We start from the raw sequence: 25819 nt of genomic DNA, 5'->3' as shown, positions 1-25819 counted from the left end.
TTTTTTGTGATGGTGCATTTGATATAATGAGCTGTGATACATGTAATTTTTCACAGCTAGCAGCCTAGGGGCTTTGTAATTGCATCTCTGAACAGGAAGTACAATAAGTAAATGTCTCCACTGTAAGACTGGGGGTCTTTCAGAGCCGCTCTGGAAGGCAGGGAGGAAAGAAGGAAAACTTGTTAAGCAGTACTGATCTTACTGAGCAGTCTTAATCTCCTTTTGCTGTAGTAGACATTTGTTGGATTGGATGTTGCTTGTCTGTTGTCTATGGACATATGCCATGACTTTGTGTGTATCACTGGAAGGAAAGAATTGCATTTCAAGGATCAGCTCTTTGCTAAGAAAGCAATCTAGAAATAATTCTAAGGGCACACATTTGCTGTTGATATTGGGTATGAAGTATGCATTAGAGTATAAATCAGGGATTTTTTGTGACCATAACTTCTGCATTGATCTAGATTGTTCACTTGAATCCTTCCCTTATGCAGTCTGTCTTTATTTATATGTGGCTCAGCCTGGCCTTGGAAAATGACAACACCTTTCTAGTTGTTCAGATGATCTTCCCTATTTAACACCTCCTGATTGATCTCTTTTTTGATGAAGAGATATTAGTCTAATACAGGATCCTTATTAAAGAAGATAAGTACAGTGTAACACACAAACTACCCACCTTCCATTTCACCTTTTATTATGGGAGATGTCACTTAGAGGTTTAAAGAATAGTTTCTGAATGCTTGTGAACCACATGCTTAGCCTCCTTGTGTCCTGGCCTCAAATCTTCTTGAAATAATCTCTGTTTAAATGAGTGAAGATCAGAAGAGAAAAAAAATTCAACAGCAATGTAGTTGTACATCTGCACAGCTTATGAGGCTTCTGTTTTCTTTTCATCATAGCTTTACCTCTGGAAAGGAGAGCCATGAGGTATATTTTTCATCATCTTTCTAAGTCTGTCCTTTTTTTAAGTACTTTTAAGTACTTGGGAAAGACAGATTACTGTTGCAGTTTAACTCTTCGTTCTATTTTACTTCCACTATACTTCCCAACTGCTGTTGTACTAGCATGGCTCCATTGGGTGGAAGTGTGGTAACTGTCTGTTTCTACTAATAATTGGTCTTTGACCTTCCTATCATGTCACTTTTGATTTTTGAATCTCTGTTCCAGCTCAGTTTGGATACGATCATGACAACATCAGTTCCAGCAGCTGTGGTAATTCATGCAGTAGACATGAAGCATGAAGTTATGGTGCTGTAGCCTTAATGGATTTGTTTTCTTTCATAAGTTTATGCAACTTCTTGTGTTGTCTCAGGGAAACGTGTCACGGAGGATGTGAGTTACAAGTTCTTTTTCAATTATAATAACCACTGGGAGTAGGGGATATAGGGATTTCTTTCCTCAACTGGAAATGGTTTGGCCCTCATTGAATGCCTGCCCTTGGTAGGTTAAAGATTCTTTGTTCCTTGTAATGAGGCTGTCTTCAGAGGGCTCTGAAATAGAACATCTGGTCATGTGCTTAAAATCTGATGGAACTTTTTTTAGTTCAAGTTGGCATTGTCAAGATAAACTACTTTGCCCTGACAAAGAAAACAAAAATCTGTGTTGACGTGAGCAAGATAAGCGCAAATTGCTTGTCTTGGTGACAGCAGCTGTGCCAGCTGATGACAGGAAATTCAGTAGATGACTGAAGCAGAGGAGGACCTCTTAAACTCCCAATTATGTATTACTCCAACAGCACCATTGTTCCCAAAGCCTACGTATTCATCTACACCAAGTATCTGAAACTTCTTGTAGCAGAACACTGGGTAAGGAAGTCATGGCTTGATGCACAAGACATATTTAGATCAGTGTTCTGTGCTTTTGGCTTTTAGTTACTGCGGGACTGAAATTCTTAAATCTCCTTAGTGCACAATTTTTTAATTAAGAAAAAATCTTAATTGCTTTTTAAGTGGGTTTGGTAAGACTTTCCTGTCATGTTAGCTTATAGAAGTGCAAATGTATAATAAAAATAACACAAAATATCTTGTATCTTAAAATTCAACATGCTGAATTGTAATGTGCTTTTCTTTGTTTGTTTTGCATAGCAATCAATGTAGTTGTTAACCATGGCAATTCAGAGCTGGAGAGGTCAATAAGTATGGACAAGTGGGAACATTACTACTTATCTGCAATTTTGTTCAACCTCCTCCCGTATTTATAACTTCAGAACCTATAACTAGTGCCAGAAGTGTGTTCCTAGTGCTCTGTGAGAAACACGACACCATTTGACCTCATGCAGTTGCCAGCAAAAGAGATGGAAAAGTACAATTGTTCGTTCCTTGAAAAATCTGTAGATGAATTTTTCAGAAATAGCTGTGTTCATTGATCTACAGTCCTACCCTCCCATCATGAAAACAGGAAATCCATTAAATAAATGGAATTTAATATTAGAACTATCCAGAGCATGGACTTTTCGTGTGAAAATAGCAAAGCTCATAAAATGAAATGAATCCAGGAAGATTTTAGCAACTGTTGAATGTGATTGTGTTTCATTGTTTTGTAGATGGAGGCTTCTATAGCTTTCTAGTTGAGGGCTGCTTTACTTCCAGTGATTTAGGCTTCTATTTGAGTCAGTTCCTGTGTGTAGTCAGAGTCTTGTCTGCATCCAACCTTTGTATGCTGTTCAACCTGCACCTCCATGTATGGCTATAATCAAGCAGGAATAATTGTTTTCCCTTTCATTAAGTTCAAGGTCTACCAGAGTTCCATAATGTACTGGTGTCACAGTAACATAGTAGACTGAATCTATGAATGGGCTGAATTAACTGACACATGAGCTGTGGCAGTGTGTGCTTCTTCCACCTTGTTTCTTACAGTGAATGCATGAAGTATGCTGCTCTTCCTGTTGTGAATATGAGAGATCGTTTGCCCCACTTTGTGTGAGTGAGATGTAACAGGTGTAATTGGCTTTGGTTTTCTAGGGAAATAATAGTAAGCAGTACTTTAGATCAAGGCGCTACAATGAGACAAGTATAAACAAATCCAAGATACAGAGTTGCTTTTTTCTTTGAAGAGTTGTTCTAGTTTTACAATTAATAATGTATACAGAAAAATGATTTCCTAATCTAATTAGCATAGGAAAATTGTCCTAACAGACTTGGCTCTATATAATTTACCTAATCAGGCCAAAAATCATCTTTAAATTTGTGCTATTTTTTTGAATTACTATTTTTTTCCCCACAAGGTAGTCATTTACCACTTGTGGATTCATTCCAATTAAAACTGAATTTCTGGAGTACATAATTTTCATTAGATTTCCTAAAAGATGTATTAAATACAATTGGATTCAGTTGGATTCTTGGCTCCTCATGTCAGTAGGACTTCCTGGGGAATTAGACTTTGAGCTCAGAGCTTGTGCTTAAGCATTACTTCTGAGTCAGTTTGGCTTCTTGCTATTCCTTTCATGCTGATGCCACCATTTACTTCTGCTTCCTACAAGACTTGGACTAGCTTGCTTGCCAAATGCACTTGATGATTCCATATCATATTTTTGTGAACTCTTAGCAACCTTCTGGAGGAGATTTAAGCACAACATGCTGTAAGTATTGGGCAATCTGACAGTCAAAATCTATGAAACTATAGTGAAATGTGCTTTAGATATGTACAGAGATCTGTAATTGTAGAAGAGTGGCATGTTGGCAGTTCAAACCTTTCAAGTTCTGTCCCTGATATGCTACAAGGATAAAGAGCGAGACGACGTGAAACCAGGAATTTTGGAATCAAGTTCTGACAAGTATTTGTTTTGTAGCTTTACAAGGCAGGGGAAAAACAGAGCTATCCTGAACATTTGAAACAACATTGGGATATAGTGCTCTTGGTTTTATGGGAGGCATGCCAAGGCATCGTTTAATGATGTAATTAATAACGTGTGTAATGCAGTTGTTTCTTGGATAGAATTAAGTGTAGAGGAGAGAGGTTTGTGCTGTGTTTTTGAATTTCACGTTGTACGCTGGCCAGGCTGTGCAATTATGGTATATTTTTAATGGTAATTTTAGTATGGTTATACGATGAGGAAAATACTTGTAATCAAGAACATAAGAAATGACTTACTGGCTTAGAGTAATGGCTCATCTGGCACTGTGTGCTGTCTCCTGCAATAGCAGAGTCTGTTCAAGAGAGAGCACAAGTGTTGGGCTACTTCTTGCAGTAGACTCATTTCCTCATCAGCCATTAGCAGCTATTGTATTAAAGATGCTTGATTCGTCCCAACCCCTTCCTTTTACTTTCTTCTCACCTGCCTGTTGTCAAGAGCTTAATTCCTTTCTGAACATGCTGATATACTCTTGCCTTCCTCCCGTCTGCTCTTGTGTCATCAACTTCCAGGAGTTAACTCCTCAATGTAAATTGTTTAAAACCCATCTCCTGCAACTTTCACTGCGTGCTCCTTAACTTGAGAGATTATTTGGGGATTTGGTAGATAACTTTTTTTTTTAATCCAGCACTTTGACAACTTTCTACACCTCAGTCATATTCCCCCCTTACTGTTCTTCTCTCCAGATAGCTCCAGTCCTTTGGTTTCTCCCCATGTGGCAGCAAGACTGTCTGCTCAATCAGTTCTGTAAAACTCTAACACAGCTGTGTTACTTTTCAAAAATGGGTACAAAAACATTACTCAAAATAGGGACCCACTCAAGTTTCTGTGTAGTGGCAAAATGACATTCTTGGTCTTAGATCCCTCTTGAAGTTGGTGGAGGCTTTTTGGGTGTCCCTACACACTGATCTTTGGAGCTCCTGTGCTGCAAAGCATGCATGGTGGTTTTTCCTGAGCTAGGTGCTTTTCTGTACAGGAAGGACTTAGAATAAGCAGGTAAGAGTCAAAAAGAAGCAGTAACAATTGTGCAACTTGTAGCGTAAAGTTGATGAGTTTTCTGGCTAAAAGCATTCTGAAAGGCATGTTTTAGTCACATAGTTCCTCTTGAATTTTGCCAGGCCGTTTTCTAATACCACTGCATACAGAGAGAGTAGTTTTAACTCTCTGGGGCATTTGTAACATTAAAATAAGAGAGGCTGTTGAAATCTGATTTGTGTGCTGTCTGGTGGTGTCAGTGGAATGTCTGCCTAAAGTCTGAAGACGGGAGTAGGATCTTCTGCGTTGATTGGGTTTACTTGCTGTGCTGGGTTAGCAAATTACTTGGCTCATAGAGGCAACCATTCAAAAAAGCTGCAGCATAGGAATTATGCCTTTCCTAGTGCTGTGGTCCGTCTTTTTGTACCTTCCTTTCTAGCAGTTGTCAGAAATGGCTGTTGTTCAGCTTCACTTTTTTCTCATGGTGTCTTTATACAGGAGCTTAACGTACGCCAGGTGACGTTATCCACAAATAAAGATAAATATGGAGTCCGGCTGAGAGCAGAACCTGATCACATGGTGCTTGGGAAGCGCTTGAAAGGTGCATTTAAGCCTGTCATGGCTGCAATCAAAGAGCTGAAGAGTGAGCAGCTGGAGGAATTCCAAGAGACAGGTATGTATGTGGTGGTACAAACGGCCAAACAGTGGCAAAGCTGACCAAAAAAAAAGCCAACAGCACAGGTATTTTGCATCTGTAAGGAAAAATTAAAGCAATTGCACATGGACATGTTGATTAAGGGTAGGAACAAATATGAAAGTCTCCTTCTGTGGACCTCGGGAAAAGCTTATCTCACAGCTATCATCTCTATTAAATTTTATGTTAAGAAATCTTGTTCTGTTTTTCTTTTATTATTTTCTTGACTATAGAACAGAAGCGTTTTACATATTCTGATTTTACTCCACTCACTTATTCAAAGTCTGCTGTATGTCCAAATTGTAAGCTGTTCTGTAAGACTGAGTCCAACTGAACTGAGTATTGTGTGACAGCTTTTATTCTGAATACATGGTTTCAATTCCAGCTTTACAAGTGGTTGTGAACTTTCCAGTCATCTGTTTGGCTAACTGCTTGAATGTAAATTATTCATTTAGTTGAAAATGTGGGTTGTTTTTAAGTTTTACTCTGTTTCATTCAAAGTGTGCTCCGACACCTGCTGAAATGTCTGCTTCTCAGCAGGATTCTGCTGCCTGTAGAAGTGTTAGTAAGAAAAACCTGAATGTGGGATAGTTCAGAGTGTCTTAAATGCTTAATTGCTGTTTAACTTCATGGTTAACGTTGTGCATTTCATGGATTTAAGTCTGAAATTTTAAGTGTTCAGAACTTTCAAGAGTTTTTCTTACTTCAATTGTAAAAGAGGCTGTTCTGTCAATTCTGTAGGCACCATTGTTGTAGAAGGACATGAGCTTCATGGGGAGGATCTACGTCTCATGTATACTTTTGATCAGGTTGCAGGAGGATCTGCCCAGTTTGAGGCACACTCTGATGCTCAGGTGATCTTATTGGTTATTTGTTTTTAAATTAAAGAAAGCATTCCTCTAAAAATAAAATGAAAGTGAAAAGTTGGGGTTTTGTCTATTCAGCTGGGCTCTTGGTATTTGGTGAACACTCTTACTGTTTTAGAGATGTTGAAGTACATCTCTCAGAGTGATATTTTGTGAGGAGCTCTGTGAAAACGTAGCTGTGCTTCTGAACAAGCTATAGTGGCTTGTTTCCAGTGCATCACCTGTTCAGCTGTCTTCTGTGCATTACCTTAGGTTTTAGTTCTGCTGGATGTTACCCCAGACCAGTCTATGGTGGATGAAGGAGTGGCCCGGGAAGTGATCAACCGCATTCAGAAGCTTCGCAAAAAGGTTGGGAGGCAGTGAAACAGGACAGTTTACTTCTGAGCTATCTTTCTACAACATGTAGCAGATACTGACCTTTTAAGCACAGACCTTATATCATTTACTCCTAATCTGTCAACTTTCTGAAATAAATGGTTAGAAATATATTTGTATTTGTAAGTAGCTAAAGTTGAACCTTGAGCTGTTACTATAAATCGTTGGTAGTGAATAAACCTTTTTAACCCTTGTTGCTTTTCTCCCTTCAGCAACATAGCTAAAGGGAGAGTTAACCAGCTTTCAGGCCTGCCCTTTTCCTGCCAAATGTTCTGTTCTGCAGTCAGCTGTGGTGCGTTTCCTCAGCTGGGCTGGTGGAGAGCCAAGCCATCCAAGCCTGGGACTGCAAAAGGGAACAAGCTTGTGCCTTAGCAAATTGCAGGAGGCACCAATTGACATTAGTAGTTCTGTTAAATTGTTCGCATCATGCATGCAAGTGACGCTATCTGACCTTTGTGTTGAAGCACTTTGAACCAATGTAACTTCTACAACACCAACTGAAAAAGAGCTGAAGTCAGTATTTTTGTGCTTGGAAAGCCAGGTCACCAGCAAGGTGATCACGAGACAAGGAAGTCTTTAAACAACACATGCACGTGCCTTTCTAGAGTAAAACATTTAAAAGCTTCAGAACCTGCAAGTTTAAACAAAGCAGACAAACAAAACAGGAAATCCATGTCCCTAAAAGAGAACAATCCCTTGTCCCCTCATGCCCAAATGTGGAGCATGCTGTTCTATGATATATATTTATATAGGGTGTTCCAACTGGGCTAACTTGGTGGTGATCAGCTGGAAGGCTGTGCTCGTGTGCAGTAAGAGCACACATGAAAAATGTCAAACTTACACCAAAATAGTTATTTATAAAATAGCTACATGCATGTAACACTCTGCAGTTATGTACGTGCATATCTTTATCATGTAAGAACAGGAGGCAATGTAGCCACGAGGAATCTTACACTCAAATTTACTTCTCTAATGACACGAGTTCATTTAAGTTTATTTAGGTGAATATCAAAATACTTAATCTTGTTTTCTAATTAACATGGTGCTAATATGCATTTATTCTGTCGTTTTCTCATTCACACTCGTGTTACCAAAGCATACAAATGATAAAAATAACCAAGTTCAGATTACAGTAACTGTTGCTGGGATGGCATTAGGACTTTTTCCTCCTTGAAACTGTTTTCTTACTGAAGCAGAGTAGTGCTGTCACTCAGTATCAGTAAGTGTACCATTCCAATTAACTGCTGTTCTTCTGAAGTGTCAGTATGTGAGATGTGACAGAACTGATGTGCAAGCCTAGAAATCAGGTTGCCACATTCAAAAACAACATCAAGATGTTTTGGAGACTGCTGTGTGTTAAGAAAGTATCATTGACTGGGATATTGTTCAATAGAAGAACAGTGCTTAGGCTCCCAGGATGTGAGTGCTATTAAATGTCTCATACATCAAGAACAGCTTTTCTATAAATCTGGTAGATTTTCGGATTAAACAGAAGGAATGGTGAATGAATTTGAAAATGAAGCACTTAGAGGAAAGTGTGCTTTTTCTTCATTATCTTCAGAAGAAGAAACCACCATGTTTCGTGCCTCTTTCATCTGACAAAATGATTGCTTTATTCTAATATTTCAGTGGAAATTTCTAATGAGTGTCCAGTAAATATCTAATATGATTCATAATTTGAAAGTATCCTCCTTTTAGTCTGTATGCATATTGCTGTGGTTAACTCTGTATTTGGCCTCTCCTGCAGCGAAACCTGGTTCCCACAGATGAGATTACAGTGTACTACAGATCAGATCCAGAAGGTGATTACTTGGATACTGTCATTAAGGAACATACAGATTTCATTTTTGCAACTATAAAGGCTGCCCTGAAGCCTTACCCGGTTCCTACCTCAAAAGAAGTTCTCATCCAGGAGACTACCCAGGTAAGAAGAAAACAGCATTGACTGCACAGGCCTATTTGTCATCTGCTTTTAAATGAGCAAGCTGTTTTGATGGCAGATATTTTGGTATCAATATATGTGAGATATAGGGGGTATTGTTTCATATCCTTGAGTGTCCATATTTCTTTCTTTGGTTTAAAAAGATAACAGGTGAGATTGGTTACTTTTATTTAATAGCTTGAAAACAAGGCTGCTAGAGCACCGAATTAAATATGTTAGGTAGCAATCTGTGTATGCTTGAAGCATTTAACATAGTTATTTGTATTTGGATTAGTTCATTGTTTAGACAGCAAAAATACTGTTGTTCTGTTAAAGTAAATGTTTCTGTCATTATACACTGACTGTGTTCTGCTGCTGGGGGTGGGTAAGCAGCGTTGACACAGATGTGCTGTGGTGACCGATGTGCACTTCCAGGTACAAAAGCAGCTGCAAGGTGGAAGAGCCACATGTGCAGTGCTGCCCATGAGTCAGATCAGCTCTGCAGGATCCCTGCAGTGGATCTCTGGAAGCTATTAAAAGGAAGGAGGATGTCTGTGTGGTAGTGAATATGCATGAAGCCCAGGATAAAAATGAAATGCAGTCTGTTTTTTTTTTTTTTTTTCTTGGAAGTGATTGCATTTAGGGTTAATATTTCTGTGAAGTTATTCTGGATCAGTTTTTTTTTTTATACCAGGTCTTAATTATGAGCAACACTCCCAAGGACTCTTTCTGAGGGACAGCCCAAATGAGCTGTTGTTGAGAAAATATTGGGAAGGAAAAGCAGCTGCTTGAAAAAGTTGTTAGTAATTGTTGGCAAAAGTGGGTAAACACAAGACAAGGTTTGCTGATCCATCAGTGCCTTTAGTGTTAGAGGCACTCAGCAAAGAGTGGCATTTCCATGTTTGTGCTCCTGCCAAAGGCCTTCTCCAGGTGGATTTAAAAAACAAAACCACTCTAAAATGGCCACATAGTATCACTGTTTATGAGTGACATTTGTTTCGTTACAAATGTAAATTTAGTGGTCTTCTAGAATGTTACTCATGAAAATCTATAAAAGTGCAGGAAGTATCAAACTGTATTTAGTTCAGGGAGAGGATTGTGCATAGTCTTAACAAAGCCATGATTTAAGATACAAAATACATTTGTTCATGTAGTATTGCTATGTATTTTTAAGTCTCTTCATCCTGTATCACGTTTGGAAAGGAAGATGCATATTGCATTTCTTGTAGTGTTTCAAGTTGTAATTAATGCACTGGTTGCTAATGGGGAGATATTCACAATGACTGACTTGGTATCAGGAGAGCTTCTACCCTGGCTGTTCTCTGTAGACAGTGGCAAAAAGAAAGGCTTTTTCAGCAGGTATCCTGAGAGCAGCATCCTGTCTTCCTGAACTTCTTTGAGCTATCTCTGGAATTGTCATCTTCTCTCAAGTGTATCCATTTTTGGACTATATTTTGGGAGACCATCATCACAGCTCAGCGGCACTGAGTGAAAATTAGGCTATTTATTCCACTCTATTTTTTTCTTGTGTTGGATATTCATCTTTAACTTGTATTAGAGAAAAAATTATATTTGGAATACTGTCTCTGAAGGAATACATGACAAAATCTTCTGCTTTATGTAAATAAGAGTGATGTTTAGCATGGTAAGACAAAATTCTTAATGCAGCTTAAGGAAATGTTTTTCAACAAAACAAGTTGCAGATAATCCCATTTCTTTTTTCAGCTGAAGGGATCGGAGCTAGAAATTACACTTGTCAGAGGTGGTTTGTATGAGCGTGTTGGTCCAGCCTGTTCCTACGTCAACCTCAAAGTCTGTGTTAATGGGACAGAGCAAGGTAGGAATGTGCCTGCTTCCTTTTGTCAGGGAAGACTTATGTTAAGAGTGTAGAGAAAACAAAGCAAAGAATGTTGGAGCCAAGAATTTGTTTGAAAGGTGGTGCAAGCTGCCTTCCAATAGTGCACTGAAATAGCTCTTCAAAATAAGCAAATTAAAAGCAAAAAAAACCCAAAAACTCAGATATGGACCTGAAGTAAACATGTAGGTGTGCACTTGTGCTATTTATGTTCTGCAGAAGGATTTGTATGGGAATATTCATATGGAGGCGCATGAGAATTTGAGTATGTATTCACCCACACGCAGGCTGTGTTCCTGTAGCCCTCTATATAGGTGATGCCTTTCTGTGGAGAAGGTACTGTTTCTGAGAAAATCAGTGCCTAAGTACAGAACTGGAAAGAAAACTTGAATTAGAGAATACCACGTTCGTGGTTTGGATTGTCAAAAGTACTTTTCATAAGCGAATGGAGTGATACTATTAGAAGTATTACAAGGTTGAGTTGCAAATTAAAAGGAGAGCAAACTAAGAGCACTCTGGAACTTTTTTCCCTCTACATGAATTTATAATTTGTGCATCGAAGCAAGCATGTTTTGTTACGTGTTTGGAAAGTGGGTACATGAAGCTACTTCCTAAATAAGAACAGATGTGAGTAACAAAGCTGGTGAGCATCTTGACACACAGCCTGTGTCTTTGTAAGCAGTCTTGTGCTGGATTGTAATTCAGTGACAATAATTTGACTGCTTTGTTAGTGGAAGCAAATATATCTTCTGTACTCAATCTGAAATACACTTGACACATTTTTCCTGTTTGGTTTTTCTTTCCCTTGCTTTCCCTTACAAATTCTTTGGAAATATGTTGTGGTGCAGGTTTTAAAGTAGCTTAGAAACTTACAGGAACTCATTAGAAAATCATGAAATCCAGATGTTTCTTCCAAAACTATCTTAATTTTATAATTTTGGTTTTAGATGGTGTGTTGCTGCTGGAAAATCCAAAAGGAGATAATACCTTGAATCTCACTGGACTTGTCGATGCAGTCTCCTGCATTTTTGGACTTAAAAATTCAAAACTCACAGTTTTTAATGGAAAAACAGGTAAGTGGAGTATGACAAGGGAAATTGAAAGTCTTTTTAGTGGCAGCTAGGAGTTATTTACTGTATAATTTTCCTATATATATATATATACTGGCAGGGAAAAGCACAAGGAAGTATTCTGTCTTATAGTACTTAGCTTAAGAGACTGTGCTTATAGTCATGTTAGAATGTTTCCAAAAGCTGCTGATAAAACAATGCTCATCTCTTCTGTTATCTTAGTTCTGTAGCAGCTCGCATCAGGACAAAATCTGATTTATTTCAGAAAGTGTTTCAGTCAGGACCAGGCTGTGCTGTATGTTGATGACAAGCTGTTATCAGCTGTTGCATGATTTCATTTATTTTTTCCAAATGCCTCAGTAAGCAGGGTGAGAATTAAACTGTATGCCAAGCGTACCTACGTACAGAGGAAAAATCATTCTTTTTTCACCTAGAAAACTTGGGGGTCTCTGCATTTCTTATTATCAGAAAAAAACTATTGAATATTTTTGCAGCTTGAACTTGGCCTCTGTTAAGGCATGAGAATATGAAGCATCTTCTATGAATTATTTAGAGTTACAGGGTTACATCTTCATATAGTTCATTACAAAGACATGCTAGCTGAAACAGGGAAACGTGATACAATTAGTGACTCAGAGACCTTAACTGGTATTCCTTCTCTGAGATGAAAATGCTGTTTTATTCTTACATTACATGCTGAACTAAATAGCTTGTTATATTATAGTTCATTCTTGACTTTCAGTTATAGAGCATTTATAGGACATTCCAGGGCCCTCTGAACCTTCCCCAAGTTTCACTTATATTTTACAGGAGAAAATAGCTTTCCTTTGATTCATTTTTCCATATAGCAGTGTGAAACGTGCAGAAGTGGATGCATAATAATAGCATTAGTATAATAATAGTACCTGCTGTAGGGAACCTGCTTTGGCAGGGGGTTGGACACGATGATCTCTGGAGGTCCCTTCCAACCCCTACAATTCTGTGATAGTATGATATCATCACAGACACTAAGAGATGACCTGCAGAAGGCAAGAAGAGTTGAGGTTATGTCATGGCTTTGTGATTTTTGGTTTTTGGTGTTCCACATCATAACATCACGTAGTGCACTGGGAGTTAAAGTGTTGATGCTCCAATTCTGGATACCTGTCCCTGGATGTTGTGGCAGTCATGGGGTCTGGCCCTTCCTGGCTGGGCTCTCTTACTGCCTTGCAGTGGTGCTGGAGGTGCTTTCCTAGCTGTACCAAGCTTTTCAGTTTTGACTCAGTCTCAGGAAATCTCCTATTGTATTTTGATTTATTAGTCTCAATTTCAATTAGATTGTATTGTGTTATTTTGCATTCCAATATCATAGTTAGTAAAATAAGTTTTCCTCTGTAGATTGTTGCCACTGTTGTTTTGGTTTCTTTTCCTCCCTTGAGCCCAGCTCCCATCTCCTTATCCCTTTTTCCTTTTCCTTCCCATTTTGTGGGGCTGGGATGGGGGGCAAGAGCCTACTGCCCCCCTGTCACAGCATAGATTGATCTAGTAAACTCCATGACAGTTCTTTGGTGGAGAATGTGGGCATTAGCTGCTTTTAGCTTTTAGAACGAATCTCTCTCTCTGCTCTCGGAGAGCTTTGTTAGGGAACTTCATCAGCACTTCAGGTTTCTGTGCTGAAAAACCTGACCTTGAAAGTCCAGACAGACTGCCAGTATTCTGGGACATCTGTAAACTTTGAGCACTGCTATCTTCTGTTAAAAATAAATAAATAAAGATGAAAAAGTTCTTTAAGCCAGAGACTGCAAAAGCTGCCAGCGATGATCCTGCTCTATATTGTGGGGATGCTGTTAAGGGATTAAAAGCCATCATGTTCCTTGCAATTTGTTGGCCAATTATCCATGTCATGGTATCTTGTTGTGGAATTGTGTTCCTATATAACCAAATAAGGGCGCTGATGGAGACACCTGCCTGGTACTTACATGCAGTGTGGTATGATTTGAATGTTGACACTTACATCCCAAAAGGGATAGCTGGTTTTACAAACAACACAATGTTCAGACCAGTTTTCAGGCTTTCTTCTCAGTTTCTCACATGTTTTTTCAAGTACTGAGTTAATGTTCATTTTTGTGGGTATACTTCTGTGTGTGTTATCAGTCTCCTTGAATCTATTCCTGATCCATTCGTGGTAAGTGGAAGGAGTGTCCTCCAGAACCAGAGAATGCTGAGTGGCAGGGGATATGGAGAGGTTTAGGAAAAATCTTAGAAGCATGGGGACCTGCAGTGTCATGGGATTTCACTCTTGAACACCTGTTGTCAGGGCAGAGAGGGTATTTTCCCTGCCCACTTATTAATGACATGGAAATTCCCTTAGAAAGCTCTGATTATCAAATTTAGTTTTGGCAGAGGTTTTGAACAAGTATTGATTGGTAAGAGAGAGTGCTCCCTGAGGAGGCAGGGTTGAAGAGAGGCATGTGAACAGAAAATGGCTCTTATGGATGCTAGAAAACAGAACTGGAACTCCTGACATGCAGTTCAATTTGGATGCAGTCCCTGTGCTTTACCTCCCCTGCCTTTGCTCAGCTAGCATTAGCTGAGCTCTGTTGGTGGCCCTGGGTCTCTTTAGGTAGGGCTGCTGCTCTCAGCTGTTCCCCGAGAGGAATTGCAAAGAAGAGGTCGTGCACTCTGAGCAAATGGTTGCTGAATTGTTCCCACATGTGTTAATAAAATTGTGACCCAGTAAAATTGTATTTCTGGCTCCTTGTTTTCTTCCCTGTTATTTCTAGGCCTGTCCACTTTACTTGCAATACTTTATCATCATGTTTTCTAATTGTAACAAAGATATACTTAGGGTTGCATAATGACATAAAATCAGGCTGTTCTTGCAGGCTAAAATATGTCATGATCCTCTTTCTCAGTGGAACATTGAAATAATGGGATAAACGTTTCCTCCCCTGCAGTGAATTGATGTATTGCACAAACACTGAGCAAGGTTCTGGGATTTGTACTGATCTTCAGAAGGGAAAAAAAAAAAAGTGTCCTTTTACTACTTCAATTACTTAAAGTAAAGAGAGAGGATTCAAATCAGATTGTAAAAGTAGTTTTCTGATTTTTATTTTATTTCTTTTGCTCTAGGTAGCTGACAGTGTTACATGTTTCTTGCTGGGAATGCTTTGGTTTGTGCTCAGCTTTCCAGGAAGTAGCCTGTATTGAAAAAAGAACTATTTGAAATGAATCTGTTTCTTTCTTAGGCTACAAGGAACTGCAAATCATTGAGGGCTTTTAGAAAGGGAGGGGAGCCAAGGCAAAAAAAAAAAAAAAAGATAATAATAATAAAAAAAGCCCCAAATACTTGTTAGATTGTGTTTTATCTTTATGATTTTCATGTGTCTTATTATTCAAATTCTATTCTTAGCGTTGTTTTCTGAGCTTGAGTACAAAAAGATGTGTTTCCCTTGAATTTTTAGAAGGCCAAGAAGGCTGTTAGGAGCCCTAAGAGTGCATTAGCATTTAAATCTCAGCTACAGGGAGAACTGACTTGAAAAGTGATTTCAATATTGATGAGCACTTCCAATATCTGCTTGTTATCAAGTGTAATGTTATATATGAAAAAAATGATGTGCCTGACTGCTTATTATTGTTATTAGAGGGTTATATGAGCAGTCTAATGATAGCACTGTACATGAGGTCTTTGTGAAAATGTCAGTGATCCTGTAATGTGAAATGCTAGGCTCATTAAATGTGCGAATGGCAGTTTCTGTAGCTTGTGCCCTGTTGACCTGCACAGATCACTGCAACTGTGTAAGGCTGAGCTGTGAGTTACTTGGGCTGTGGCTCTTCTTGCTGTGTCAAGCAGCCCACTCACTAGTGTGGTCTCCTACCTATTACCTAATAATTGCATGCATCTGGCAAGCAGTGCTGCTTTAGAATTGCACTAGGAAAAGACTGCTGCTAGCTTCTTTTCCAGGTGAAATATATATATATTTATTCACCACTATTTTTTTTTATCTTGCTCTCTGGCACGTAAAACCAAAAGCAGTGCCCCTTCTGTGCATGGGTTGATTTTTCAAAGATGAGGGATTTGGTGTTGTTTTACGTGAAATACCAGAGGTTTATTTGTAATATATTTATTAATATGTTGATTTGATACTGCAAAACTTGGGAAAATGTGTTGTTGTTCTGTTTGTTTGCTTTAAAAGCACAGTTCCTTCTTAGATACAATATGAGGGTAGAAATAGCAAATCTTCGTTACTCTCTTCTCTAGGGCAGTTTCCTAAACCTTCCACACTTCATTACACTTTCTCTGGCAGCTAGCAAAGTCTTGAAAGAGTATTCCTTATGATTGCTCCTTACCTCTATTTCTTTTTTTTTCCCCATTTTTTAAAATTGTAAGCATCCTTGTTAATTAAAAAAAAAAAAAGCCACTTTGGTCCATCGCAAATTCATTTATATGACCTGATGGAAAATGAGTCTGTGATGTGCAGATAGAACTGCCATGGAAGGAAAACCTGTTAGAAGGAGAGGACGTGTATCTGCACTGTATATATAGGCAAAAAAAAAAAAGAAGTTTACTAATTCTTCCTAGATTTGGATGTTGGAGGTCTTTGATAGCTACAACAGAGTGTGGTGTTATTTCTGTCTCTTCAGTTTTATGGCCATTAGGAGGGTCGTTGGTTTCTTTTTTTTTCACCTCTGTTGTAGATAGGCATGTTTACATACCTTATCTGTTTATCTGTGTTACAGGGGCCTCATTAGTTTTCCATCTGCATGCTTTCAGGGCACTGGTGTTGCTTCTAAAATCCTTTCAGTTACAAGTCCTGTTTTGTGTCTCATCATCCTCATTTCCTAAATATTCATGACTGGGATCATCTACTGAATCATAACCGTTGATGTTAAACACGAACATTAATGTAAGGGGCATTATTTATGATATGGTCAACTACTACTAATCATGCATGTACTGTCATCTGCAGTTTAATGTGAGATGTCCTGATGTTGAGTGGTAATGTGTGTCCAGTGCTTCTTCAGATAGTGAAGTCATGGAAGGGGCAAAGGTCATAATTTAATGAGGTAGAAGTGGTTGGCTTAAGTAAATAATTTCTTGCTTATTTTAGGTTTATTTTTATTGCAGTAAGTAGTCATGTGACATATTTATGTGCATAAGAAGTGGGATGTAGGAACTAATTTCCATAGCAGATTTTGTACTCTGCAGTATTAATAAATACCTATTTCTGTGTAAATTCCGTTTGTCAGACTGGAGAAGTTCTTTCTTGGGCGAGTAATTACGAAGAGGGAAAGGCTTCCATGCCAGAGTCAGTAGTTAGAAAGACTTACTGTCTGCTAATGAAGTGAAAGCAGGACCTCAGCTTCCCTTGTAATAGCCTGACTGGTCTCATTTTCTTTTTCAGAACTGATAAACAAAACTGACTTGCTTAGTCTCAGTGGAAAGACTCTGCATGTGACAACGGGGTCGGCACCTGCTCTCATCAGCTCTCCTGATGCTCTTCTCTGCCAGTATATCAACTTGCAGTTAATAAATGCAAAGCCACAAGGTATGATGGATAGTGATCTCTTCTCACATTCAGTTTTTGTGCTAGGTCTGTATGCCATCTCTTAGTGATGAAGATATGTATGTACATGTTCATTTATACGTAGTGGTTTTGCTTTTAGCCTGTACTTTCTAATAAGCAGTGTCTATATTTAGCTTTTCTCCATGTTTTTTGAAAGAGAGATGAGAGCTGGCTTCAGATAAGGACTGGCGTTTAAACAAGAGCCCTTCTGCTTTCCTACCTCTGATAGTCAGCTCACCTGTGCAGCTTATTTTAAAAGCTGAGTCTTAAATTGAAACAGAAATGAATGGGGAGGTGAAGGAGGAGCCAGCTCTTAACCTAGACATTGTAACAGCCTGTAAAGCATCTCTTATTGCTATTTAAATGCCAGAAGAATTATATTATCAGCCTGATCTTGGAGCACAGATATGTGCATGGAATTGTTGCCCAGCTGCTAATCTAGGTTGCTTCCATTTTGAAATCTCTCATTGAAAACACTGCGTACTTGAAAACCTGCTCAGTGTCAGCTCTTGTATGAGTCCTTTCTGGAGTGTTTCTATATGTGGATTCCTACAGATGCTACTGGGAACCTGCTTGGGGCAAAATGTGTTTTTTATCTGAACTTTTGGTCGTTGGAATGTGATTTCTCAGTTTCTGCAGTTGTTAATGGTTTGAGTGCCTTGTTTGAAATACTTATTATTCAGTTGACTGTGGTAGGGAACTTTGCAAGGTTTTCTTTTGTTTGTCATACTGTCAGTTATATTTACACTTCCGATTCTGTAATTCGTGAAGTTACTTATGAATATCTGTAGGTAGGCTCCTATGGTTAATTACACAGGACTACAAAGAGAGTAAAAATGTAAGAACAAGTCCTGAATTTCAGTTTACCAGGATAAATGAGGTAACATCATTCCCCATCAGTAATTATTGGACTTCTTATCTTGTTTAGAGTGTCAGAAAGGAACAGTGGGAACTCTTCTAATGGAAAACCCAGTTGGTCAGAATGGATTAACGTACCACGGTCTTCTACATGAAACAGCAAAAGTCTTTGGGCTCAGAAGCAGGAGGCTAAAATTGTTCCTGGATGAAGCAGAGACTCAGGGTAAGCACAGACTTTTACTTCGCTTGCGCGAAGGGTACGATTTAGTACGAAATCAGGTAAAGGATTCTGTCTCCATTTGATCATGGTGACAGATGTACAAGGTGTTTGGGAGGGCTGTGTAACTCTTAAGGGTAACTGGCCGTGTCAGGTTACCTTCCTAGAAATTAAGCACCTTGTTTAAAATAGTTTTCAAATCTTAGGAGGTAGCTGTCAGGTGATGGGGGGTGGGACTGTGGGGTCACTCTTCAAATAACTTGGTGAGATTTAAGATTATAATCAGTTCAAGTGAAGCGTGTTTTGTTGTTGGTTTTTGTTGTTTTGTTAGTAGTAGTATCTCATGGGACCTGTAATCTGTTTATTCAAATGCCATTCTTGTAAGTGGATCTCAAATACTGATAAAACTTACTAGAGATACTTTGAGCTCATGCGAAGTAAAATGTGCTGAATGAGGTAACAAGCAGAAGTGAGGAGTGTAGTGCTCAGAAACAGCACAAGGTGTAAAACTAGACTATATACATGACACTTTAGTTGCATAAACAAAAAATGTATTTATTTGTACAACCTGACAGGGAGGAATGTAGCTGGTCAGGAGTTACTGATGTTGCACTTAATTCTTGATTTTCTATCATTGTTAGAGGGCAAATGAGTTCACAGCAGCATTTGATTTAGTCAAGATGTTAAAATAACCATTGTATAAAAGTTTCTAGCTTTTAAAGAGTGAAGTAACTGACAAAACAGGAAAATAAATAGCCATTAAGTATCAGTTTTAGTAAGGATTTTTCAAATATCTTTGCCAAAAAGGGAAATCAGTGGAGTCACTGTCACAATTTGTAGACTCAATTCTGCAGAACTACTTAAGCTTTAAATATTGCATAAACTGATCACTCATGCTGATTTGAAAGACCATTTTTTTTAAGTCTTCAAAGGCTGAAATAACTATCTGATCATTTTGAGGCTTCGTAGATAGGGAACTTGGTCCTGGAAGTTTATTTTTGTAGCTAACACATGCTTGTGCAATGAAATTATGCTTCTAGTACCTCAGATGTAATTCTCACAGGGCAGTTTTTTTCATAACTTTTTTTATGGTATAAGTAATGGTCATAGTTTACCTTGAGGGTCAATAAGCACTTCTTCTGTGAAGAAAGGCTGAGGGAGCTGGGGGGTGTGCAGCATGAAGAGAAGGCTCCGGGAAGACCACTGTGGCCTTACAGTGTTTGCAGGGGTCTTACAAGCAGGAGTGAGAGTGACTTTTCATACAGTCTAGTAGTGATAGGACAAAGGGGGAATGGCTTTAATCTAAAAGAGGTGAGATGTAGGTGAGATGTTAGGGGGAAATCCTTTGCTCAGAGGGTGGTGAGGCGCTGGCACTGCTGCCCAGAGCTGTGGGTGCCATCCCTGGAGGTGCCCCAGGCCATGGAGGGGTCCTGGGCAGCCCAAGCTGGGGGGCAGCCAGACCATGGCAGGGGTGGAACTGGATGATCTTTAAGGACCCTCCAAATTAAGCCATCCTGTGATTATCTTGGTGGTTTTTTATTTGATAAATGCTGCCTACAGAACCAACTGTATTTGATGCCTCTGGAAAACATTAGTTCAGTTAATGATTATGTTATTGATAATGATAATGATTATGTTATGGTATACAGTTAGTGATTGTATATATAGTAATTTTGTAATCCCTTATTTATATTTCATCAATATATCGCAGTGTTGTAGCTCTGAAAACAAAAAACTGGAGTCTTTTGCTGGTTGGGAAAATACGATACTAAAAATAAGTTTGCTGTTAGCTGCTTGAATCATTCAAGAAAAATGAGCTATGAATAGAAAATCTGATTTTTAAAGGCCTTTTCAAAAAGAGAAAGAAATCACTTAGGAAAATGAGCTATCCATTTTGAAAACGCTACCTTTATGAACATTGTCAGGTACGTGAAGTTGGGCATCTGCTCCTTACTGCACAAAAGCTTGCCAGCTTTTCAGAAATAAATCTGTTCCTCTCTCCAGTTCTGGAATACTGGAAAAACACTCTTCAAATTAGAAATTTGAAGGGTCTTGAAGTTGGAAGGGATCTATAAAGGTTATCAGCTCCAATGAACATCCAGGTGGTGAGCACTGCTTATCCATAAGATTGAAGCAGCAAAGTTACAGGTAGCTCTTAAGACACGTGGTGTAGGGGCAGTACTTTCTAGTGTGCTAACTGCAGAGCCTTCCTTCAGAGGGGTTAGCACAGAAAATAGGATGTCATTACATCATCCTGATGAATCAAGTTTCTAATTTCTAGAAGTAATTATGTTGAAAGTAGCAGCTTCATGTAATATCTCACTATTCAGGATTTGTGGATTTGTTCTTCAATGCTACCATGCAAGTTGGCTATCGTGCTCTGGTTTAAACAACAACAAAACAACATTGAGAGCAAGTTCACAGTTTGCTTCTTCAGACCAAAGTAACTTTTTCTACATACTGTTGTAAAAGTTTCTCGAGGAGAGGAATGTCAGTGAGGGAATAAAGCCCTAATTTTTGGACTGGGTTTTACCTCTCATCTCTGTAGATGTGCTGCTTGAAGCAAAGCACTGCACTCAGAGATCTCCTTAAAATGGTACCATCAGGATCCATATGGACTTCTTAATTATTTAATTGATAGCACTTGAAGTTTGTTGCAGGCTGTATTTGCTCAGTCTATGATGCGCTTTTCAAGAAAAGATGGGGACCTTAATGTTAAAAGAAATGTTCATACTGTTATATGGAAAGAAAACTTTCAGGAGCAGTTTCCAGCTGGACACTATTACTGAAAATTGAACTGCTTCTGCATTATCTCCATAGATGCACTTCATAGATTTGCCTCCCCCCACCACGCACGCTGCCTTGGTCTTTGTCAGTTGGATGTGAGCCCAAGATAGAGCAGGATGAGTATCAGACATCAGAACTGTGACACAGTGCAGTACGCTGCAAAATTGTTTCCACTGAAAACACCCAAATATTCTGTATGTTATTAATCTGTCACTTGTGCTGGAACCAGTGCCAAAATATAAAATTATCTTTTATTTGCTTATGTTGTCTGTAGTGATTCTAGTGTGCAGAGCTGCACAGTAACCCCTAAATTTCTTTTGCTTTGGTTTCAGTATTTGTGGTAACCACTTTGAAGTTTCTTAGTAAAGAGGTCTCTGATATATTTGTTACTTGGATTGTTTTGAATACTGGGAGGTACAGCTTTGGAACAAAAGCAGGCTGCTCTGTTATTGGTGTTGTTTGCTGCAGCTGGTGGGTGTTGGGGAATATTGAGCTAGCAAGCATCTCACTTGTTGGAAAAAATGCTCTCTGCATGATGACAGTTAATTTCCAGTTCTCACCAGCTTTTTAGTTGTAAGGCATCATTTCTTCAGCTGCACAACATTTTATTAAGGCACCATTTCTTGGGCTGCACAACATTTAATTACGATTTGTGTTTCCTGAAAGATCACAGCAGAAATGCACAACATCTGTAAAAGAGGTTTATGGTTGAGTCCTAATCCTATTATTATTCTGAAGTATGTGAAATGACTTAAATTGACCTGGTATGGTATAAAACTCTTCAGGCATATTTGACAAGATAGCAACATGAGTTTATTGCAATCCTCACTTTACATTAGAAGTCATTAATGTATGCATCTACTTGTACTCCTTCATTAACATGTTGTGATGTTAGAGGAGATGCATCTCTGATCTGTCCTACACTGGCCATTACATAATGTTTGCAAGGGACTGTAGTTTCCAGTGCGCTGTGCTGTGCTGTTGACTTTATTATTGCATTATAAAACAGTTTTCTGGATTGATGCTGTTCTGTGTGAGATTGAAGCTGGGAGCTGTGGGCTGATGTGCTTTCAGAAACAATTCTTTGCAGCCTGGAACAGCAGCTTGAGTTCCTGCAGCGGTGTGCCTGACACATGGCAACTCCTTTAATGCACGGTGTTACAATGGGAGGGAATTGGAGCTGAGCAGTTTCTGTCCATGTTCCATTTTGAATGAACCAGTAGGCCTGTGGGTTAAGAAAAAATGCACTGATGGCTTTACCTGTAAGAAAGAGCACTAACTGTCTTCTGTATCTCTTTTTTTTCTTCTTTCTGGTTCAGAGATCACAAAGGACATCTCCATGAAGAACCTGAACATGAAGACTGTATATGTCAGTGTTATACCCACCACAGCTGAATGTTGAGAATTCCATTTTTATGAATAAGACCGTGTGGACTTTTTTCCACAAAAATGAAATCAAATTAGTGTGCTTTTAGATTAACATCCAAGTTGTGTATGGTACTTCTAGCATCTCAGATTGCACACAGGATGTTTTTACCAGTGCATGTCTAATATGCTGCTCTTTGGTTTCAAATACAATGTATTTTCATTGTTATCTTACAATATTGTAAAAGCTGTTTGGAAACATGTCCAACACCTTAACCCTAGATATCTATGCAGTGATTTGCCTGAAAGAAATGGGGCTTGTACCTCAGTGATGCTGTTCTCTGCCTGCCCTTCTGCAGAGGGTATCTTTGATTTTCTAAACCATGGGTTACCTACAAGGCTCTGTGATGCATATACCCTGTGGCAATAGCTTTGAACATAAAGGGTCACCTGGATTTGTCCCCTCATGCTAGCTGGATTTTCATGAAGTGTGTGGTTGTTGATTTAAAGAACTCCCTGAATTCAACAGTTTGACCAATAAATTCGCTTCACGTGCAAACTCATTTCCCTACGTTCAGAGTACTTTACTTTCACACATTTCCTAGGGAAGATAATGTGTAGCACTTGCTATTGACCCAATCAACCTGAAATCTGAAGATGTCCATACTGAGTGCTAGTGACTGGGTTGTGGTCTTATCAGGTTATGGGGAGTTTTAGTTGTTTTTTGGCTGTTTTTTGTTTCGGTTTTAAAGCAGGTTTTACATAAAATTTTTGTTGGGTTTTTGATTTTTTTTTTTTTTATTATAAAGGTCAATTCAGTTTGCCAGATGTTCTTGTGTTAGCCTGTATGTCTATCAGTGAGTGACACAACAGGCAACCCCTGTATGGTTTGCAGATGTTTTTGGCTGGTTTTGGATGACAGAAGCCACATCCAAGTTTCACTGACTTTCAGCATTTCTCACCAGTGTTGAAATTTGCTTCTGTGCAGAGTACTGAACTCAGTCACTGTTGTGCCTTTATTAGCTTCCTAAGAACAAGATTACATAAACTGCAAACAGGAGTATTGACAGAGAGTAATGCTTTTCAAGAGTAACCAAGTCTTGCTTAGCATGTTTTTCCATTGCTTTGTTTTTCAGCTTTACACTAACTATGAACGTAAACCAAGCCATTTTTTTTATAAGCCTATATTAGTAGAAATATTTATAAATGGATGTTCCTTGTAGCTACTGTGCTTTACTGAACCGTGTCGAAGCCTGTAAGTATTCATTTGAAGTAAATCAAGTCTCTGGCATTTCAGCTTACATGAAATTATTTTTATCAGCATAAGAAATGTCAGTGCCTGAACCTACTGCATCATTGGCCTGTTCAGCTTAGTGAATATTGGACAATGTCCTCTACTTTTCCCTTTAAGTCAGCTTGTTTGTCTTTTTGACATTGAAATCAAATGGGGCTTCGATTTATATTGCTTTCTTTTTTTATCACATAAAAATGTTCAGCTCATTTCTTCTGTGAAGGTAAGATTGCTGTTCATAAGCTAAATGACTTTGCTTTTCTGTTCATGGAGAATAAACTGAAATGGCAAGTGACTGAAATCTAACTTCATCCTCAGTGAGACAATCTACTTGCCTTTTGTTTAAATTGTTATTCAAGATGTATGACTTTGTGTATGTGTCATTTTTTTCCTAAGGATGTTGGCTGCCTGAGACCTGTGCAAGGACTGGATTGGTTTATATGTGCTTTCCAGTGAACATAAAGCCCAGCCAAGTTTTATGAATTCGCTCTGAGTTGCAAACAGATAAAATCTTCAGCAATACTCTTTCTTTCTGAAATATGTTTCTAGCTGCTTAATTGCAAAAAATAATCTGCCCTGAAGAGAAGCAACTTTGTGACCTCAGTCTGATAATCTCATACTTCTCATAAGGCATAGCTGAACTGTTCTTGGATTTTCTGTAAATTGACTGTTTAATGCTAAAGATGAAAATTGGCTTTTCCTTCACTTTGTGCAGGACCTTTATAAAGGTCTTCTGCAGCATAGCAGTGATTGTGGGGCCCCGTGCTGTCAAAATTAACTGTCAAAGGTAACGAGTTTAAATTACTGATTCAAAGGAGAGGGGTTGAAGGAACAATATTGCTGGTACTTCTGTATGTGTGTCCCTTAGCTGGAGACCCTATGCAAGGGCCATTCATTTGAAATAATCCTCACAGCAGTATCTTGAGACTGAGTCAGCTAAGGCTGTGCTTTTGTAGGCCTGCAGTTAGCCTGGTTAGGGTATGAGGCTGCAGGAGTCCTGGTGCATCAGCAGCATGGGCTTGAAGGCAAGTTTCCTACCTGCCATCTGATTCTCAGGGAGTGTTTATGTGTATTAGGGTTTGTACCATACTCTGTTGAGTAGCCTGAAAAACAAGGCGGAGACGAAAGCCACTGTTTCAAGACAAGGAGAGCTGAGTACAGGTTAAACATGAAGCATAGTGATTTCTCATCCTGTTTCTCTGTTACTTGATGTGCAGTGGGAGTGCGACACGGTGCTTTCCTGTGTGCCTACAATCTTCTCACAAAAATTAAACAAAATTTGAACTGCTTTCAGGGTTTCTGCAGCGTAGGCACAGACAGCACCTGTAGTATAACACTTGGACTTAGGCACTGCCTTAATAGAGGGATGCCATGTACCTGGCACTCAGAGTTGAACGGATACAAATGTCTCTAACTTTGTCATAATGTTATCTAGCTGTGTTTTGTATTATTTAGTACAGCACAGGGGTATATTCATGCTGGAATCTGGAAGTAAATGGTACCAGAGTAGGAAAGCACTTCCACTTGCTCTCTTACTGTGGGAATTGTGTATGGTGATTCCTTTGCCCTGCTTCACCACAGCATCCTTCCTTTCCTGTAGTGTGCACTCTATTCTTCTTTCTTTTGTGTGTGTGTGTTTGTTTTTTTTTTCTTTTGCCTTCTTGCTTTTATTTTCTCAGCTGTGGTTTTCTGTCTACACTCAGATACTCATGTTGCAAGTGACTGGAACAGAAAGATGTGTTCTCATGTTCTCGCACCACAAGGATGGAAATGCCCATAAGTGCTATTTCTGGCTTTGGTAAGGGCAGTGAAGGTTGGCAGAGGGGAAAAGTGTATTTGCTTATGACAGGTAATGGAAGAATGAGACTGAGGTTTATCAGAGGACTCTACTGAAAATGCTTCCAAACATGCTTTACATTAACTTTTTAATGTAGCATGCAATTAAAAGAAGGCAGAATTACAGTTGAATTCTGTTTTCAGCTGCTGCTCTGCTAGTTGGCAGTGGTCTTATCTCTAACAGATACTGACAGAATTTTAAGAACAGGTCGTGACCCATTTGGGTGAATTCATACTTTTTTCTACCGTTCTTCTCCACATCCATTTTTATTACTTTTAATGTTAGATAATATCTGATAATTTCCTGAGAATTTGT

General features: G+C 38.8%; 1 protein-coding gene across 2 annotated transcripts in view; it reads left to right on the top strand.

Moving 5' to 3' along the window:
* IARS1 (isoleucyl-tRNA synthetase 1) overlaps positions 1-22939 on the top strand; it is a 91911-nt gene extending 68972 nt beyond the window's left edge. For both annotated transcript variants that reach the window (XM_042823312.1, XM_042823313.1), the window contains 9 exons: positions 5321-5495; positions 6258-6370; positions 6635-6730; positions 8505-8681; positions 10404-10515; positions 11481-11606; positions 16988-17131; positions 18078-18230; positions 22331-22939. In XM_042823312.1, coding sequence (XP_042679246.1) covers positions 5321-5495; positions 6258-6370; positions 6635-6730; positions 8505-8681; positions 10404-10515; positions 11481-11606; positions 16988-17131; positions 18078-18230; positions 22331-22413 — 1179 coding nt within the window. In that variant the 3' untranslated portion in view covers positions 22414-22939. The remainder of the gene's footprint in view (positions 1-5320; positions 5496-6257; positions 6371-6634; positions 6731-8504; positions 8682-10403; positions 10516-11480; positions 11607-16987; positions 17132-18077; positions 18231-22330) is intronic.
* Positions 22940-25819: the final 2880 nt, after the last annotated feature.

Source organism: Centrocercus urophasianus, unplaced genomic scaffold (assembly GCF_019232065.1).
Source record: "Centrocercus urophasianus isolate 14NV4802_14NV808 unplaced genomic scaffold, USGS_Curo_1.0 seq_22, whole genome shotgun sequence".
Taxonomy (NCBI): Eukaryota; Metazoa; Chordata; class Aves; order Galliformes; family Phasianidae; genus Centrocercus; species Centrocercus urophasianus.
Note: the sequence above shows the minus strand (reverse complement) of the source record. Positions and strands in the feature narration are given on the sequence as shown.